The sequence below is a fragment of the Littorina saxatilis genome, linkage group LG5, assembly GCF_037325665.1.
Source record: "Littorina saxatilis isolate snail1 linkage group LG5, US_GU_Lsax_2.0, whole genome shotgun sequence".
Lineage (NCBI taxonomy): Eukaryota > Metazoa > Mollusca > Gastropoda > Littorinimorpha > Littorinidae > Littorina > Littorina saxatilis.
This window is the reverse complement of record NC_090249.1, coordinates 26,117,190-26,135,689: the sequence shown is the minus strand read 5'-3', so window position 1 is coordinate 26,135,689 and position 18,500 is coordinate 26,117,190. Positions and strand designations below refer to the sequence as shown.

The 18,500-nt window shown below is 41.8% G+C and overlaps 3 protein-coding genes across 5 annotated transcripts in view; 1 reads left to right on the top strand and 2 right to left on the bottom strand.

The window, feature by feature from the left end:
* The window catches only part of LOC138966700 (cholinesterase-like), an 11,017-nt gene extending 609 nt beyond the window's left edge, over window positions 1-10,408 (bottom strand). Inside the window, exons 1-11 of one of the 3 annotated variants that reach the window (XM_070339006.1) lie at window positions 10,213-10,408; window positions 9,558-9,738; window positions 9,038-9,198; window positions 8,368-8,515; window positions 7,738-7,923; window positions 7,154-7,371; window positions 6,590-6,743; window positions 3,959-4,128; window positions 2,504-2,639; window positions 988-1,141; window positions 1-172 (exon numbers count right to left, since the gene is read on the bottom strand). The exon at window positions 1-172 is cut by the window's left edge and continues 609 nt beyond it. In XM_070339006.1, coding sequence (XP_070195107.1) covers window positions 1-172; window positions 988-1,141; window positions 2,504-2,639; window positions 3,959-4,128; window positions 6,590-6,743; window positions 7,154-7,371; window positions 7,738-7,923; window positions 8,368-8,515; window positions 9,038-9,198; window positions 9,558-9,729 — 1,671 coding nt within the window. In that variant the 5' untranslated portion in view covers window positions 9,730-9,738; window positions 10,213-10,408. Of the gene's footprint in view, window positions 173-987; window positions 1,142-2,503; window positions 2,640-3,958; window positions 4,129-6,589; window positions 6,744-7,153; window positions 7,372-7,737; window positions 7,924-8,367; window positions 8,516-9,037; window positions 9,199-9,425; window positions 9,462-9,557; window positions 9,739-10,212 lie in introns of those variants that run through there. The other 2 variants (XM_070339007.1, XM_070339008.1) reach the window with 2 other exon arrangements.
* A 1,093-nt stretch (window positions 10,409-11,501) lies between these two features.
* Window positions 11,502-17,404, bottom strand: LOC138966704 (GTPase IMAP family member 6-like). Its single transcript, XM_070339015.1, has 4 exons — window positions 17,284-17,404; window positions 15,282-16,129; window positions 13,690-14,022; window positions 11,502-13,402 (listed from the first exon to the last, which is right to left on the bottom strand). Exons 2-4 carry the CDS (start codon window positions 16,119-16,121, stop codon window positions 13,256-13,258), a joined length of 1,320 nt encoding a protein of 439 aa, XP_070195116.1. The 5' UTR covers window positions 16,122-16,129; window positions 17,284-17,404; the 3' UTR covers window positions 11,502-13,255.
* An 84-nt stretch (window positions 17,405-17,488) lies between these two features.
* The window catches only part of LOC138966703 (GTPase IMAP family member 4-like), a 62,119-nt gene continuing 61,107 nt past the window's right edge, over window positions 17,489-18,500 (top strand). The window contains exon 1 of the mRNA XM_070339013.1: window positions 17,489-18,249. The gene's annotated coding sequence lies outside the window, so the exon portion shown is untranslated. The remainder of the gene's footprint in view (window positions 18,250-18,500) is intronic.

The window sequence follows — 18,500 nt, the reverse complement described above, 5'->3', positions numbered from 1 at the left end:
TCACTCCCAAAATAAGCGACCCACACTATCCAGAATAGAGGTCCAGAACTTGACGCGGTCAGCCTCAAGATTTGCCTTGATGGACAGAGATGACCCGATGTCCAGGTAGCTCTGACTGTCCAGTGAGTATGGTGGCCAGCTGCCTCCGCCAACATTCTGAGGAGTGGGGTTCCTGAAAATACATCGGCATTGAGTCAGACTAGTTAATCCACGATGTGTTGCCTCTGCTGTCTGCCTGCGTCATGGTTGTGCAAGCAATTTGAGTTGTAGTGAGTAAGTCGAAATGTTGGTTTGCTTGCATGACAATAAAGCTGATTTGGTTCTCTTTGTCAGTGCCTTTACTGACCACTGCAAATTCTCACTACTGCAATTTCTCCATGTGAGACAATAACATGAGTTTGATTTGGGTATAGTTGTGCTCGTTTGATTCCCTTTTCAATGAATTTAACAGAAATTGTATGGTTGCCAACACTCTAATTGTAAGCGTTCCAATTTGTATAACATTCTGGGTATAGTGACTCCTCTTGCCAATATCCCAGCCTGATATGGTTCCGCACGCCAACTACGAAGAGTTTTCGTTTCTTTAGCCGTGATTTTAGCGTTTAGATTACCTTTATCGGTATTCTTAATGAGTAGCTTTCCTTTTGATGGCACTCTAACTATAGCGATGGGTCTTCATTTCTTGCACAGAAGTAATATTCTTTCTTTGCCAAAACTATTTGTAGTGGTGTTCCTTTTGCCTATAGGATTTTATTTCTAACACTTTAAATGGTGGAATGTGTAAGGACTTCACTTAAACCAACCCAAATCTGAGTTTTTTTGAGCACTCATTTTGCAACATTTTAAATAATCTTGATGGGTTGTTTATTTTGTAAAGTTCTAGTACCCTGACAATAAATCATTGAAGCAAAATCACGTTTCGTGAACTTATCATAATTTCATCGTGCAATATTACTTGGATAATGAATATTGCGTATGTAGGATTACCCATATTTGGCGAAGTCAGTCCACAAATTCACCATATTCATAGACACTTTCATGTCCTGTGCTGTCCAGTTAAAGGGAAAGTTGTAAGCGAAGAACTTGTCATGCGTGAAAGGTTGGCCAAACACAAAAGGCAGCTCGGATGCGTGCATCACACCTTGAAACAAAGAAAACAACACTAACAACAAAATAGTACACTCAAACGACTGTGGACTGTATGGTTTTATTTAATCTGTTTTCCGTTGTATCTTATGACCTGCTTGATTTGATTTTATAATTGAAGTGTGCAAAAGTCTACAGCTGTTATCTGCACACCCGCAACCTGGGTATGTTTTGTTAAGACCGGAAGAGAGACAGAAATGAAACAGTTACAAAGAGATAACATCTTCGTCGTCTTCTGTTTCTTTTTCTGCTGCTTCCCCCTCTTTCTTCTTATTATCATTCTTCTTCTTCTTTTCCTGAGTATTAACCTGAATGGACCTGTTGTACTGTCAAACAAGCTGGCCCTCTTTACTGTGTCAAAAATCTCGCAGCAAGATATCATCTTTTCTTTTTGTTTCTCTCTCACCATTATAAGCTCATAGCGTGTTCTTTATTCTAACACGTTCATCATGTAATGTACTAATTAATTGCTGAATAAAACAATGTTTAAATGTTTTGCTCAATGCAAGCATCCCACATGTCCTAATTAACATCTGAAAGGCAACACAGTTATTTCTTCTACCCGAGGTTAGGCCATTCCACCACTTAGCTACATACCGAATTCAATCAGCATCCTGGCTGCTTCATGTGCGTCATGGGAATTTGATTTGAATCAATTTCGGGGCGCGGTGGCGTGGTGGTAAGACATCAGCCTCCTAATCGGGAGGTCGTGAGTTCGAATCCCGGTCGCTTCCGCCTGGTGTGTTAAGAGTGGAGATTTTTCCGATCTCCCAGGTCAACTTATGTGCGGACCTGCTAGTGACTTAACCCCCTTCGTGTGTACACGCAAGCACAAGACCAAGTGCGCACGGAAAAGATCCTGTAACCCATGTCAGAGTTCGGTGGGTTATAAAAACACGAAAATACCCAGCATGCCTCCCCCGAAATCGGCGTAAAAACGGTCATACACGTAAAAATCCACTCTCGCTAAAAACGTGAGTGAACGTGGGAGTCTAAGCCCATGAACGAAGAAGTAGAAGAAGAAAAAGAATCAATTTCGCAGATTGAGACAAGCGTTAGTTAAAACAGTTTCCCACTATGCACACAAAACACACAGGCCGTTGATTGGTGGAATGTGTTCAAGTGAAAGGATGACTTTATCCCATGTAATAGCCCAGGCTGATCTTATTAGACGGTGAGCCGTATGTTTTACAAGTGAGGGACTAGTCGACTGCGCTTTAATGTGAACGGACGCGCGGGCATGTTAACCTAACCAATCTTGCCTTACGGCTAGTCTGGCACAATCAGCAAGCAGAAACCAAAACATGCTTGTCTTTTGTAAAATAACACATTGAACGACGTGTTGCCCTGTACCTACCTGCCCAGGCAGGCCGGGTGGAGTGGGTGGCACGGTAGGTAAACTCATACAGGTACTGCTTGGCGTGTCCGGGCGCCCTCACGGTTTGTTGCTGCTCAAGAATCGTTGGCACAATGAAGTCAAAGTCCGTATTGATCTGCGAAAAAGAAGTTTGGCCTTGCTAATGCTGACTCTTGAAGAATAACAAAATGAGCTGAATAAGTGAAACTTCTCCACAGTATTTCATCATCATCATCATCATCATCATGAGCGTATAAGAATGTCCATGTGTGCGATGTGTAAATGAGACATGGATGTGTTCATGTCTGAATGCGTAAGAACAATGCAAGGAATGTCCAGAGAGGTATGTGGAAGGTGTTTCTATAACCTGCCCTGTTATATAGTGCTATATGTTTTATGTAAAATCAATGTCTTGTTTGTACTATTGTTATGTACCACGCCTGAATTTCTCTATGAGATAATAAAGTATTCTTATTCTTATTCTTATTCTTATCATCATCATCATCATCATCATCATCATCATCATCATCATCATCATCATCATCATCATCATCATCACCATCATCATCATCATCATCATCATCATCATCATATCATCATCATCACAGGCAGCAGGAGGAAAACCACCTCCACCACAACTAGCCGCTGGCATCATCTTTATCCTTGTCGCCCTTATATTCTACATGATACCCACAATGACCATATTCAAAGGTAACGTCCTTGCATTGTAGATTATCTGGTAGATCACAGTAGATCTGTTCAGGATCTTAAAATGGATAAGAGCGCCCTTCTCACTTAAACCTATACCCACAATCTTCACCTAGGTGGTGGGTTCAAGTGCTAGTCTTTCGGATGAGACGAAAAACCGAGGTTCCTTCGTGTACACTACATTGGGGTGTGCACGTTAAAGATCCCACGATTGACAAAAGGGTCTTTCCTGGCAAAATTGTATAGGCATAGATAAAAATGTCCACCAAAATACCCGTGTGACTTGGAATAATAGGCCGTGAAAAATAGGATATGCGCCGAAATGGCTGCGATCTGCTGGCCGATGTGAATGCGTGATGTATTGTGTAAAAAAATTCCATCTCACACGGCATAAATAAATCCCTGCGTCTTGAATATGTGCGCGATATAAATTGTATAAAATATAGAATAAAAAAATAAAAAAATAAATCCCTGCGCTTAGAACTGTACCCACGGAATACGCGCGATATAAGCCTCATATTGATTGATTGATTGATTGATTGTGTGCAGAGCGAGATTTGTTGGGGCAGAATTTATTTATTAAGCGACATCTGTGTCAATCTGCACTAAAAAACATGGGGCTGTTGATTATTAGCAATATGTCCATGCTTTAATCCAATGAAAAAACCTGGACACCTCTATGGCGCCGTACAACATCGTTTTGACGGGAAGAAAGGTATCGTTAAGCAAAACGTATCATTAGTTCACCTGTATAAGCGCGTCCCTGCATCGTTCAGGCGTGGGGAGGTCCTTCGTACTGATGTACTCAGCTATGATCTTATTGGCCACGATTTGACTTTGTTCAGGAAAGAATTCTTTGGCAAACAGTAAAATTCGTGCCTCCACTTGCTTCAAGGTAAAATCCCATATTGGATAACCTGAAATCGGACATACGATATAATCACAAAAATAGTAGTTATCGTTAGATGTGGCTGTGATATCCACATTTATCAGTCACAATGTCGAGAAAGGAGGAATCATATCAGATCGAGGCGTAAGCCGAGATCTGATATGTTTCCGCCTTTTGAGACATTGTGACTGATAATAACAGCTATTGTGTTTTCAGCGTAGCAATAGGGCCCGATATTTAGACGAGACAAGTATAATGCCGACGAGTCGAAGACGAGTCGCATTATACTTGTTCGAGTCTAAATATCGGACCCTATTGCTACGATGAAAACACAATAGCGTTTATATAGCTATTCTGACATTAAATTCTGTGTTAGAATCATGTTTTTGTCAGCGACAAGTACCAGAATGGTCCATGTCGTTGATTGCAGACGACGGTTCCCTTTCCGCATGAAGCCACGGAAATAACCGAACATTGAAAAACCCACGGACATGTATTACGGAGAAAACTCGAGATAACCGGATGCTTAGCATTACGTCAATATGTTAGGAATCATATGACGTCATGACGTATAATGCTTGCCTACGTAGATTGTATGTTCGAAAGTCTGACTTCTGTTGGGAATTCGCGTGGTGAAGACAGCGGTAAATCTGTAGATGATAAGAGAACAAGGATAGTCTCAGAAGAAACAACGAAATGTTTTAGACCGGTAACTTCATTTCAACATTGCACTATACAATGGACGTTCTATGTGACAGGAGAGTTTGCTGATTTTGTGTTAAACATTGGAGAGATCGTCTGCTAGAATCCGAGATAGGTCGCTTCAGATTGCAGCTTCTGGAAATTTGCAAGGTTTGTTGCCTGTTAAAGAACTGGATTTTACACGTAATGTATGTCATGTACAGTAAGCAACAACAAAAACACACACAAAGCAAATGGCATCGTCTGTCGACTAGTCACAGAGTGACAGAAACAAACCTGGCGAGGTATGCGTGTACTTTATACACGTGGAAGAAACCGGAACCATGCGTCTTTGTTATTGCCGATATCGTTTGGATATCGGCAAAAATGGCCAACTTTCGTAGCGTTATGCTTTGATGATCGGAAAAGGGATGTGTGAGACCATCCAATCACAGCCCCCGAAGTCCCCCACGTGTCCATCAGAATAGCTATATATGTGGATATCACAGCCACATCTAACGATAACGAATTTATTGCGTTTTGTTTTGGACAGTTTCATGCATCCTTTTTCAAAATAAACAAGACAGGCTCTTCCGTAAACCACCCGTCGGTAGCTGCTAAGGAGTCTTCTTTGGGATCACCTCAAGGTCTCGGCCAACCAAGACTATGGCATACTCGTAGCAAAGCCGCCGAATGGTACCGTAAACCAAGAATAGTGACGTAAGAGAATAGAATGTCGTCTTTTGATTTGGAACGTGACGTGTTTCAGAACTTCTTCTCGACAACTCGGATGGTCGTTTTCACTGAACGATGGCCATTGAAGTGATCAGAGAATTGTCTTTTACTTTCACAGAACTGTCCCTGCTGAAAGACTTGCGATTATGTAACAATGCGCGAGTCGCAATGATCCAGGTAGGAATTATGCACAGTGAATGTGACCTCTTCAAGTCTCTCTCCCTTTCATTCCCTCAGTTTTCTTCATCGAGTCGTCAGGTCAGTTACGTTTTAATCTCAGGACTGGTGCGGTGTAAACCATTGTGCCTGCAGACACTTTTGCTTCTATCTCGCTGGGGGGTGAAATCTCTTTCAAATTGTAGTCAAAGTTACCCAGTTCTTACAAGTGTCTGCTGCTTGTGTCTCTTGTTGTTTTTCTGCTAAATTGCCATTCAATGCAACCCCCGTCGGTAAGACTTCAGATCCAATTTCTAGGACACATGACGGCGTACAAAAGATTGGGCATACTTTTCTCTTTTTTGACGATTTGCCTTTTTGTTTGTTGTGTACTCAATTCTTCATCAAAGAATGTTGATGGGAAATATTTCGCTCCACTGTTTTTGAAGTGACCGTCTAAAGATGGCGCCCATACGTGATTAGTCACTTCCTGCGAGATATCACTTGACTATGACGACTTCCTGCGATATATCAATTGATATAGGGTGCATGTTTGACCAATGGTTAGTTACAGTTTCGTCATGTGACCCGTAAAAACGCAATAAATTTCATTATACAAGCTAGACACGTCAAAGACCAAACCACTGTTGGCGATTACAAAACAACTGATATATTTTGTATTGACTAACATATTTGTTGGCCATCGTGTATAGGAAACGATTAAAAGCGTTTAAATGAAAGTAAATAGACCATCTCAGAAAAAATGACGCTCATATTGCTATTCCTCATCAGGCCTTACATGATATCATAATTATGCAACATCTGAAACAGCTACACATAAAATTGAAATCATTTCCTATCCCATGAAACAAAAATACAAAAAAATATTTTAAAAATGGTCATCTTGTGTAACTCACGCAGCAAGAACAAAGAGTACTCGTTCTTGTTGACTCCCCGGATGGACGTGATGTTACTTCCGGCGCCTCGGGCTAGCAGTTTCAGCGGATCGTCTGGTATTACACCTAACGCTTTCTCAACTGTGGGTCGAAACTTTAAAAGCAACGTTGATTTCTGCAGAAAATAAAGGTTAAATCATCATTTCGTGTTTGACCTCATTGAGCTCTCTATTTCGTGTTTGACCTCATTGAGATCATCACATTCACACACATGCACGCACGCACGCACGCACACGCGCACGCACGCACGCACGCACGCACGCTCGCTCACTCACACACACACACACACACACACACACACACACACACACACACACACACACAGTGACACGTACCAATACTCACTCACTCACTCACACACACACACACACACACACACACACACACACACACACACACACACACACACACACACACACACACACACACAGTGACACGTACCAACACACGTATGCAGGCACACCTTACCACCCACACAAACAAACTTGGATGTTTTCATGCCTATAATCATACTGCATGACTTACGTAAATGCTTTCAGTGGCCTTCAAAATCTTGTCCACGGGAACGTTCTTGAGGCAGCTGACGAGGTCTGCACTTGACTGAAGATCAGAGTCACTGCAACCAGTCTCGTTTCCAAGGCTCTGAGCAAACTGCAGCGGAGAAATGGTGTCTTTCCCTGGACGAGCCACTGCCCAGGGACTGAGAGACGCTCCGCTCTCCATGATGGCTTTACTGAACAGACCTGGTGAGAGAAAAGAAAAAGTCCATTGAATACTGAAAAGTTATGTTTCCTATGGAGTTCACACACATCGAAGAAAAAAAAAGAGGAAGCAGAAGACGAAAAAGAAGACAAAGAAGCACGCATTACGCATTGGTATTACCATTCAAGAAGACGAAGAACGAACGCTCGATCATGAAATAGTCATTGCTCCGAAATGCTTTCACAAGAAGTTCAAAAGCAAAAATGAATAAAAATAGAAAGGAAAGAAGAAACGATACGTTCACTGCCGATAGATTGGAGACACATACAGAGAGAAAGAAAAACAAACCCACAAACCCCCAGCGCCAAAAAACCCACAGAAATAAAAAAGCTTTATTTTCACCTGACCTTGTGCTAAAGGCGACAGTCTCAACAAGGCCACACTCCCGCTTCCAGCACTCTCTCCAAATATAGTGACGTCATTTGGATCACCATGAAAACTGGCGATATTGTCTTTGACCCATTTCAGAGCCAGAATCTGATCCAGCAATCCGTTGTTACCAGGGCATATATCGTCCAAAGTGGACAGGAAACCTAAAACATGGATAATTTGATCATCAGAAAGTTAAGAATAAAAAATGCATGGTTTAGCCAAGATATCTTCTCAGGCACTTTTTGCTGCATTTACTTTATCCAGTTTCGAATTTATTCTCATATCTATTGACGTTGAATAATATGGTAAGTGGAAGGTTTCAAAAGAACGCACACTAGTTAAACTAACATTTTATAAACGTATTACATTTAAATAGCGGGTATGCACAGTTACTTCACTGATCAGGCACTGATCAACAGGTACGTATGCGAAGAAAAGTTCCAACCAAAATAATCACAAAAATGTGTAGGGTATGCATTAAATATCACACACACACACACACACACGCACACACACACACACACACACACACACACACACACACACACATTTTTATCACCAAGTAGGTACAGTTCAAGAATCTGACGGAGCACGTGCACACCCACCCAGTGCGCCCAGCCTGTAGTTAGCGGTGACAACAACCACCCCCTTGCTGGCAAGTTCTGTGCCGTTGTAGTAAGCAGCGGTTCCGGTCTTGTAGCTGCCACCGTAGATCCAGAACATCACAGGTAACAGCGACGTATCAGAGGGTGACTGAAGAAACATATTGACAAGGGCAGTAATGGTTGAAAGTCAATAACCAACACATCCATAGATCCACGCCAAACTTCTATAACTGCTTAAAGTAATGATGTTTTCAAAAACTCGTGTGTATGATTCAAATTATTTAAACACCCAGCTGTGCAACAGGATCAAAAATTACTAAATAGTCGCTCTCCCCCCGGAGTCTGTTTTAATCATGTATAAGTCAACGCTAAAAGGTACAATCTTCCATACAGTTCGTGTACCTTTACATAAAAAAACCAAACTTAAACGTCATGAACATTTATTTCAGAAGGTTTATGTCTAAAATGTGCACAGGAATGATATATGTGAAAACCCCGAAGTAAGACTAAATCGAATGTTTGCGCACAATGACGGAATCTTACCAAAAGTATCTCTGTGTATTAGCTGTGTGTCCCTTTGTCTGTTTGTTTGCGTGTTTGTTTGTTTCCTCTCGTTTTCCCTCTCTCTCTATCCCCACTTTGAGTGAATGAAAACTTTACATGTACTCACATTTGGAGCATAAACATTCAGGTAGAGACAGTCTTCGCTGACAGGTAGACTGGAAGGCGTGAGAGGGTCAACCAGTTGAGGACACATGTTGCCAAAGCGGGTGGCATCTCGGGTACCTGTCCATGTTTTGGCTGGCTGGGGGGCTGTGAAGCGAAGAGAACCTAACACGAAGAAAAAACATTGTACAGTTATTTGTGTACATTTTCTGTAACCCAGAATGTATGCATTCAAGTCCACTGGCACTGCCTGGTATGCATTATATCTACGTCAAGACAACACCTGGGAATATAAGAGAGATCACTCCAGGTGTTTATACACACACACACACACACGCGCCCGCGCGCGCACACGCACACACACACACACACACAAACACACACCAGCATACCGACAGGAGGTGCAGCAAAAGGGATGCCCAGGCAGGTGTCCAGATAACACACACACACACACACACACACACACACGCACACATACACACACACACACACACACACACACACACACACGCACACCAGCATACCGACAGGAGGTGCAGCAAAAGGGATGCCGAGGAAGGTGTCCAGATAACTCGTCTGTCCAGTGCTGACCCGTCTTCCCCTCAACGGTCCGTTCTTTGTTGTCACAACCATGTCCTCCGACACACACAGTGGTACAGTGGCAAACACAATGAGTACGCTGATGTGCAGAATCATCTTTGTGCTGTAAAGAAAATAATGTGAGGTAAACGTGTTTAACAAACCAATCAACCGACCTACAAACTAACATAGCAAGCGCCAACCAACTACAGGGACTGCCCAAACGATTCTGTATCGACAGTAAACGAATGAAATAACAGCTGGGCTGTAGGACTTTGATAGTGGTTACAGTGTTTGCAATTTACTTCTTGCTGTAAGGTATTAATTATACCGGCGGTACTATCGAAACTTTGTACACAGGAAACTTGTACCAAGCCTCACTAGTGACACTTCTTTGTATGTCCTTCAACGTTTGTGATCATAAAAGAATATTACTCCTGCAGGACATGTCAAGAGTCAAGTTAGTGCGTTTCGGTTTAGAACAACAACGACTCTGTTGTTTTTCTGACCATGGAATGAAAGGCAAGTACACAGAAAACAACAACAACAACAACTACAACAACAACAACTACAAAAACAACAACACAGTTTATTCCTTACCTATGTGTTTGCAGTTGAAGTTGCAGTTGTGGTACTGACACCAGTCAAATCATATAGGTTATAGCCTCTGCACATTCCGCGCACGTTCACTTCTGAGTTCGTACGCACGATTGACTACACTGTCAAAACAGCAGTTTCAGTACAGCTGTACCCTATAAGCTGTTCAGGGTTACACAAACCTAATGACAGAACATGTTACAGCCGACAACTTGAAAAGCTATGGTGAGCTATCTTTGTATTCGCGAAGTATCTCAGTGGTTCGTCTTCGTACATGTACTAGAGGTGCGTCAAATTGTTTCAGTAGTCAATTGATTAAACTAACTTATTTTGCCCGCAAGAACTGTGACTATTGCAGGCACACACTGCACACACACACACACACACACACACACAGACGCAAGCACACACACATACACATATATATAAATACACACACACACACACACACACCCCGCACACAGTGCACCGACACACACACACACACACACACACACACACACGCACGCACACACACTGGGATCGACACACACGCACGCACGCACACACATAAACACACTCACACACACACATACATACACACACACACACACATGCATACATACACGCACGCACACACTTGGATCGACAAACACACACAGATATACACGTGAAACCGACGACACACACGCGTACACACAGACAAACATAAACACAAGCACACAGACACAATATACAGACACAGACAGACGGACACACACTCATTTCCTGGCTTCAGAGTTCTTGCCGAACATCACGTTCGGTGCCTGTAGACATACATTTTTTAGCATTATAGACTGTATGTCGATATAATAAGGAAATTTGATAATATGCTAATACATATAATTATTATCTTGAGTAGTGTGTAACCGAGACCTACTTAGATATCGGCGTTTTCATGCACTAAGGACTCTGTGTGAGTGCGTATGTGTGAGTGTGTGTGTAAATGTGTGTGTGTGTGTGTGTGTTTGTGTGTGTATGCGCGCGTGCGTCGCCGCGCGCGCGTGTCTGTGTGCGTATGTGTATTTGTGTGTGTGTGTATGTGTGTGTGCCACGGTGTGTATGTGTGTGTGTGTGTGTGTGTGTGTGTTTATGTGTGTGTCAGTGACAGTGTATACTTGCGCGTACGCGTGTGCGTGCGTGCTAATCTTTTGGCAGACCGAGTCAAACAACACACACTGACGCACACACACAAACGTACACACACACACACACACACACACACACACACACACACACACACACACACACACACACACACACTCACACACACGGCCAGACAGACGGCCAATCTACTGATCAAGTTTTACAAACGTGAGTCAGAAATCATAACATGCAAGGAATAACAAATAGACCCAATCTGGAAAAATGGTATCCAGGAAAGGCAATCATATTACACCTCAAAGGGCAATATACAGCGGTTGTTTCCCTTGTCAGAGTACAGATTTTTTTCATCATAATAAAAACAAGTCGCGCATGGCAAATTTACTACATTTAGTCAAGCTGTCGAACTCACAGAATGAAACTGAACGCACTGCATTTTTTCACCAAGACCGTATACTTGTAGCATCGTCAGTCCACAGCTCGTGGTCAAGGCAGTGAAATTGACAAGCCAGATTAGTGCGGCAGTGCATGCGCTTAGCAGGATAGCACGCTTTTCTGTATTTCTATCCTTATGAACTTTTTGAGCTTGTTTTTAATCTAAAAATATCATATCTATATGTTTTTGGAATCAGGAACTGACAAGGAATAAGATGAAGGTGTTTTTAAATGGATTTCGGAAATTTAATTTTGATCATAATTTTGATATTTGTAATTTTCAGAGCTTGTTTTTTAATACGAATATAACATATTTATATGTTTTTGGAATAAAAAAAATTATGAAGAATAAGATGAAATCGTTTTACAAAACAATTATTTTAATTACAATTTTAAGATTTTTCATGACCAAACTCATTAAATTGTAAGCCTCCAAGCTGAAATGCAATGCCAAAGTCCAGCCGTCGTCGAAGATTGCTTTGCCACAATTTCAATCAATTTCATAGAAAAATGAGGGTGTGACAGTGCCGCCTCAATTTTTACAAAAAGCCGGCTATGACGTCATTAAAGACATTTATCGAAAAAATCAAAAATAAACTCTGGGGATATCATTCCCAGGAACTCTCATGTGAAGTTGTATGAAGATCGGTCCGGTAGTTTTATTTGAATCGCTCTACACACACACACACACACACTTACACACACACTTACACACACACACACAAACACACACACACACACACACACACACACACACACACACACACACACACACACACACACACACACACACACACACATACACCACGACCCTCGTCTCGATTCCCCCTCTATATTAAAACATTTAGTCAAAGACTAAATATAAATAAGTACCCAATACTCAATTTGGACAAGGGGTTGCTGTTGGGTCATCAAGAACTTGATGCATCTTAACAACAGCAAAGCAACATTAGAATACAGAACAGCAAACACATTACACATGCTTTGTCTGGTGTATTTAGTCGTGCTTAACTTCACCATCAGAGTAAATAGCTTTAAAATAGAAAAATAAAATAATGGGGGGGGGGGGGGGAGACAATACTTACCCTTACTTTGAGAGAAAAACCCATGCTAAAATCAGAAACTTTTAAAAACTTGATGCATACCAACACTTGATGCACAAACGTCATCTTACTGATAATACAAGCAGTACGAAGTGTACAAAAGCAAATGATCATACTCAATCGGACATTACAAAAGTGCAAAATTAATTAAATCACACATCCATATATACATCAAACCATGATTGTATCCATAACGTGGACTCAAAATCGTTATCCCTTTTGCTCTGACTCTTTTTCTTGAGGTGATATATACTTATGGCAGTTAGCTGTCATTGCCAGTAAGTTACAGAAAGAGAGAGAATGATGCTGTCACTTTCTCTCTCCTGTCCTCAAGATGCCCATAAGACTCACAAAAAACCCACGAGAGTTACATACAATTTTGTATATCACATATCCACCCACATAAACCAAATGATAAATCCAGATAGTGTAACCGTGATGCCAGATGCAACCCACTTCCACAGCTTTCCGTCCTCAAGATGCTTCATGATTTCAATCAGTTCATTCACGGGCTTCTCATCAGTGTTTCCAGGCTATGGATTGAAAAAAAAAGAATGCATAAACACCGATTAGGAGAAGTACACACTTAACAAATGCATGTCAAAAATGTGTGCGTGCGTGCGTGCGTGCGTGCGTACGAGTGTGTGTGTGTGTGTGTGTGTGTGTGTGTGTGTGTGTGTGTGTGTGTGTGTGTGTGTGTGTGTGTGTGTGTGTGTAGCTAGCGTGTCCGAGCAGAGTAACACCAAGCGGAAACAAAGTTCAACATCGCCTGGAAAATCATTCCCGATGAATAATCAAACAAAACAAGAAATGTGCATACCTCATTGTTGAAGACCACGTGTCTATTGTTGGCGTCTTTGATGACGTGTTTGAGTTCCGGCCAGACCTCCTCCAGCTCCTTCTTCATGTCCAGACCAGGGTCTTCTCGCGTGTCACCAAAGGTGAAGGCCACCACGAGTTTCTTGACAAGGTCGTTCCCCCATAGCTGTTTGATCTGTCTGTAGACCTCGTACTCTGCAGGGGAGTACCTGGCGTCACAGCGTACAGCCAGCACTACCATGTAGTTGTAGTCTTTGGCACTGTCCCTCCAACTCTTCACGGTATTTTTCTGGCATGTTTCGCTTTTGTCGCTTATGTCTGGTGTGTCTACCACCTACAAAAGAAAATGATTACGGTGATAACGATGAAGTTAAAGATTAATGCGTTAAAAAACACTTAAAATCACTGAACAAATTTGTAAATTGATGACCTGGGCATCTACTGCTCCTCATTTATGTCACTTGTTTGTCATTTTTAAGAATATATTTCTGATGATAAGAAATACATGAATTCTAAGCAAAACGTGTTTATACTCATTCTTTCTGATTACAAGACCGCTGTGGTTCCCCAAACGGTACCGATACCTGTAACCTGTGTGGCTAATTCATTCTGATTACAAGACCATTGTGGTTCCCCAAACGGTACCGATACCTGTAACCTGTGTGGCTAATTCATTCTGATTACAAGACCATTGTGGTTCCCCAAACGGTACCGATACCTGTAACCTGTGTGGCTAATTCATTCTGATTACAAGACCATTGTGGTTCCCCAAACGGTACCGATACCTGTAACCTGTGTGGCTAATTCATTCTGATTACAAGACCGCTGTGGTTCCCCAAACGGTACCGATACCTGTAACCTGTGTGGCTAATTCATTCTGATTACAAGACCGCTGTGGTTCCCCAAACGGTACCGATACCTGTAACCTGTGTGGCTAATTCATTCTGATTACAAGACCGTTGTGGTTCCCCAAACGGTACCGATACCTGTAACCTGTGTGGCTAATTCATTCTGATTACAAGACCATTATGGTTCCCCAAACGGTACCGATACCTGTAACCTGTGTGGCTAATTCATTCTGATTACAAGACCGCTGTGGTTCCCCAAACGGTACCGATACCTGTAACCTGTGTGGCTAATTCATTCTGATTACAAGACCGCTGTGGTTCCCCAAACGGTACCGATGCCTGTAACCTGTGTGGCTAATTCATTCTGGGCAGATTTCGATACGGACGACATCACTATAGCATCATACCAAAAATGTCCGCCTATTTTCAATCATTTTCAATCAATAAATGTCAAACATAAGATTGAAAGTTGCTGTTTGTGGCAATATCGTTTCGTACATTTTCTAGCCAGTATTTGAGGTGGTTTACGCTTATAGCCCCGATTGTTCAAAGTGGCTTGATAGTCTCCCTTGGGCTGGCACTCAGGCCGCATGAGGCAATATTTATACTGGCATTAAAAGAAAACAACAGAGAGATCCATAGCCAGAAAAAGGGTTATAGATTGATCAACGGGCATTCAGAGCCGTAAAGAAAGTACAAGTGGTGAAAGAGATCGGAGACTTTCAAGCATAGCAGATTAACTCACAGTGATGTTCAGCCTTGGCAAGGTAGTAGGTTCCTCCTGTGTTTCAGTGGTTACTTGCTTGAAGCTGCGACCTGTGGCAAATACGTTCCTGCCGATTATCTTGTTGCACAGAGAGCTTTTTCCAGTGCCCGTTTTTCCAATGACAAATATTTTGAATTTCTTTTTGTCCTTGTCTTTGTCTGTGCTTTGATCTTTGTTTCTCTTGCCATGCTGTGGGAGGAGTTGTGTAGTTGAACCAGAATCAGAGTATCCCCGTGGCTCTGAATCCTCTTCCTTCCGTTGCTCTGATTCAACGTCTTGGGTTTGCTCTGTTTCCTGTTCCTTGCCTTGGTTCAGGCGTTCGTCTCGTTTCTGTTTCTGACGTTGGTCTGATTCATGTTCCTGGCCGTTGTCCAATTCCTGTCCCTGACGTCGATATAATTCCTGTTCTTGGGTTTCACCTAATTTTTGTTCCTGGCTTTCGTCTGATTCCGGTTCCTGGCGTCGGTCTAATTCTTGATCTACTCCGCGATCTTTTTGTTTGGTTTCTGGCTCATATCCTGTTTCACCTTGGGTCTCTTTTCTCTGAAGGACGTCGGGATCTTCTGCAGTGAGATCTGGTTCCATGCCACTAGATTTACTTATCGTGGTCAGGCATGGTTGAGCTGGTTCAAATGGTTGGTCTGGTTCTGTGATCTCTTTACTCGGCGACTCTCGTTCTGATTGTGGTTTAAACGCATCTCCCTGTTCGGTTTGGTCGCTGCCTGTTGTCCCTTTGGCATTGGACATTTCACTTTCTTCATCTGTACCAGTGATTTTCAGATGACTTTCTCCTTGATGTTGCTCAGCTCCTGCGTCCATCACGAAGACTGCAAAAGAAAAACAAAGAAGAGATATTTTGAAATCCCTCTTGTAAGTAGCCCATGAGTATTAGAACAACGCGAAGTCTCTTCTTGCGTTAGATGTATTACAACAACCGACGCCATGTATGCTTAATCCGAGTGTGACTAACTGCTGTTAGTCTGCTGGTGGTTTATGAGGGGAGTTTTAGTATTTGGCACAGTCTTTACAAGCGCTAATAAACACCGTTTGAACACAACATCCATCACTGAATGTTCATGCATGTTTATACCATTAAGTAACTTACCAGCGACCAAATTCCGATGTAACTCTACCATAACTGGCAGCGACCAGTTTTATGTCACAGATATGTTTTTTTTTTTTATCTAACCCAACTTGCTTGTGAACATTTAAAAACATGTTTTCTACTTGTTTAAGAGCTTCTGTAATAATTTGTGCAGAAAATGTGCAAGTTTAAAGAGAACTTCTCAATGAACTACTGCACAATCCATCTTTTTTCAGCCTATGACTTGGCCGACATTTGTCTTGTTACGTACTGTTGATCGATTTTGCCTTTTTCAGTTGCACCTTTTGGTCATCACTGCATTTCTGAAAAGTACGTTTTAAGCATCCTGAATAATGGCTACGATTGGTTTGTCAAACTGTCTTTATTGCACTTTCCATGCAAGATTCAGGAGGAAGTGAGCCAAACATGAAAAGTATAATAGGCAGGTTTCAAAACATGTAATTCCTTAAGATGTGCAGATGAACACAGGATTAATTAAAAAAAGTTATCATTTGTTATTGATGCGCTATTTCATTTGCAACTCCTAATTTATAGTAAACTTTTTTTTGTATATTATCATACCCTCAAAGATGAGATATGAGTCTACGTCTGCACCAAAGATACAACAATTGCTCTTCATATGACATTATTTGGATAATGATAGTGCGCAATAAAATTAACAGAATTTAGTTGATGCAATCATGCATAAGAACAACAATAACACACAAAGGAAAACATTTTTTTAAAAGAAGGAAAAAAAGAAGAAGGAGAGAAATATTTAAAACATGTATAAACGCGGGTTAAACAATAAGCAAACATATCAAATATTTTTAAAAAATCATTGAAACCATTTTTGATATTCATCAAGCATAACAATGAGACAGTATTAGTGCTAACCTTAGTCGCGTCACTCACGGTTTGCTTGTGATGTGTTAAGTGTGCTATATTTTTGGTTTTGAAAAGATTGTACATATCAGCAGGGCTGTATATGAGTAGGTGAGCTGTGCTTGGATATTTGAAAACACAGTCTAACCCTTACCACTACGCATAAAACAACACAAAAAGCGCCCGTATTTCTCAAAAATGGCGCGCGACCGCAATCGACATGTTGTTGCGTGCCAGGGTGAGTCATACAGTATGCAGTCAGTCAACGTGTTTGAAATCAAGCTGTGAATGAAACCCGTCGTCTCAAACGGTTGGTGAAAAAGCAAGAACACATAGACTTGCCTTACTACATTTGATTTCCCATTTCCATCGACGGCAAGACGGGTTCGCCAGCTGATTCACTCAGTACTTCTCGGCGACAATAGTGACCTTCGAGCGTAATAAGAACAATAGCAAGTGCTCCTTTGTCCTATATTTCCGTCTGTGTGCTTTCAGTCAAACCAGTATGCGCTTGTTGATCACTGGAAAGGGCTTTTAATGCAAGTGGCCGCACTGCATTAAGGCTCCAATATAAAGTTACTTGGTCGGACACGGGCGACCCATTTTCACTCAGGTGTAGAAGTTACAGAAATAATAACGATCACGCCTCAGTGTGAGAGCAAAATAAGCTGCACTCAAAGCTAGACTGTCCAAAGCAGTCTTGTCCTCGTCAATCGTGTTTTCAGACCTGCATACGATTAGCAGGTTATACGAGTACGTATTGCTTGCTGCGCGCAAATCAGTAGGCGTGTGTTGTGAAACGACTGGGAGTAAGTTAAGTGTCGGTAAAACTAAATGTGTTTGAGATATGTGTTCTGTGGCAGGATATGCAAGCACCCGTTTTGTATTGCTGGATGACTGACTGTGGTTAGCAAAAACGTAATAGCATTGCGGCCCTCACCGGATGTAGTTTTCTACTTTCCTCCTCCGGAAGAAAAGGTAGGCTAATCTTCTCCTAGTCGATGGTTGTGCTGATGATTCCTGAGGTTCGTTTTTTACATTTAGTCAAGTTTTGACTAAATGTTTTAACGTACAGGGGGGAATCGAGACGAGGGTCGTGGTGTATGTGTGTGTGTGTCTGTGCGTGTGTGTGTGTAGAGCGATTCAGAGTAAACTACTGGACCGATCTTTATGAAATTTTACATGAGAGTTCCTGGGTATGATATCCCCAAACATTTTTTCATTTTTTC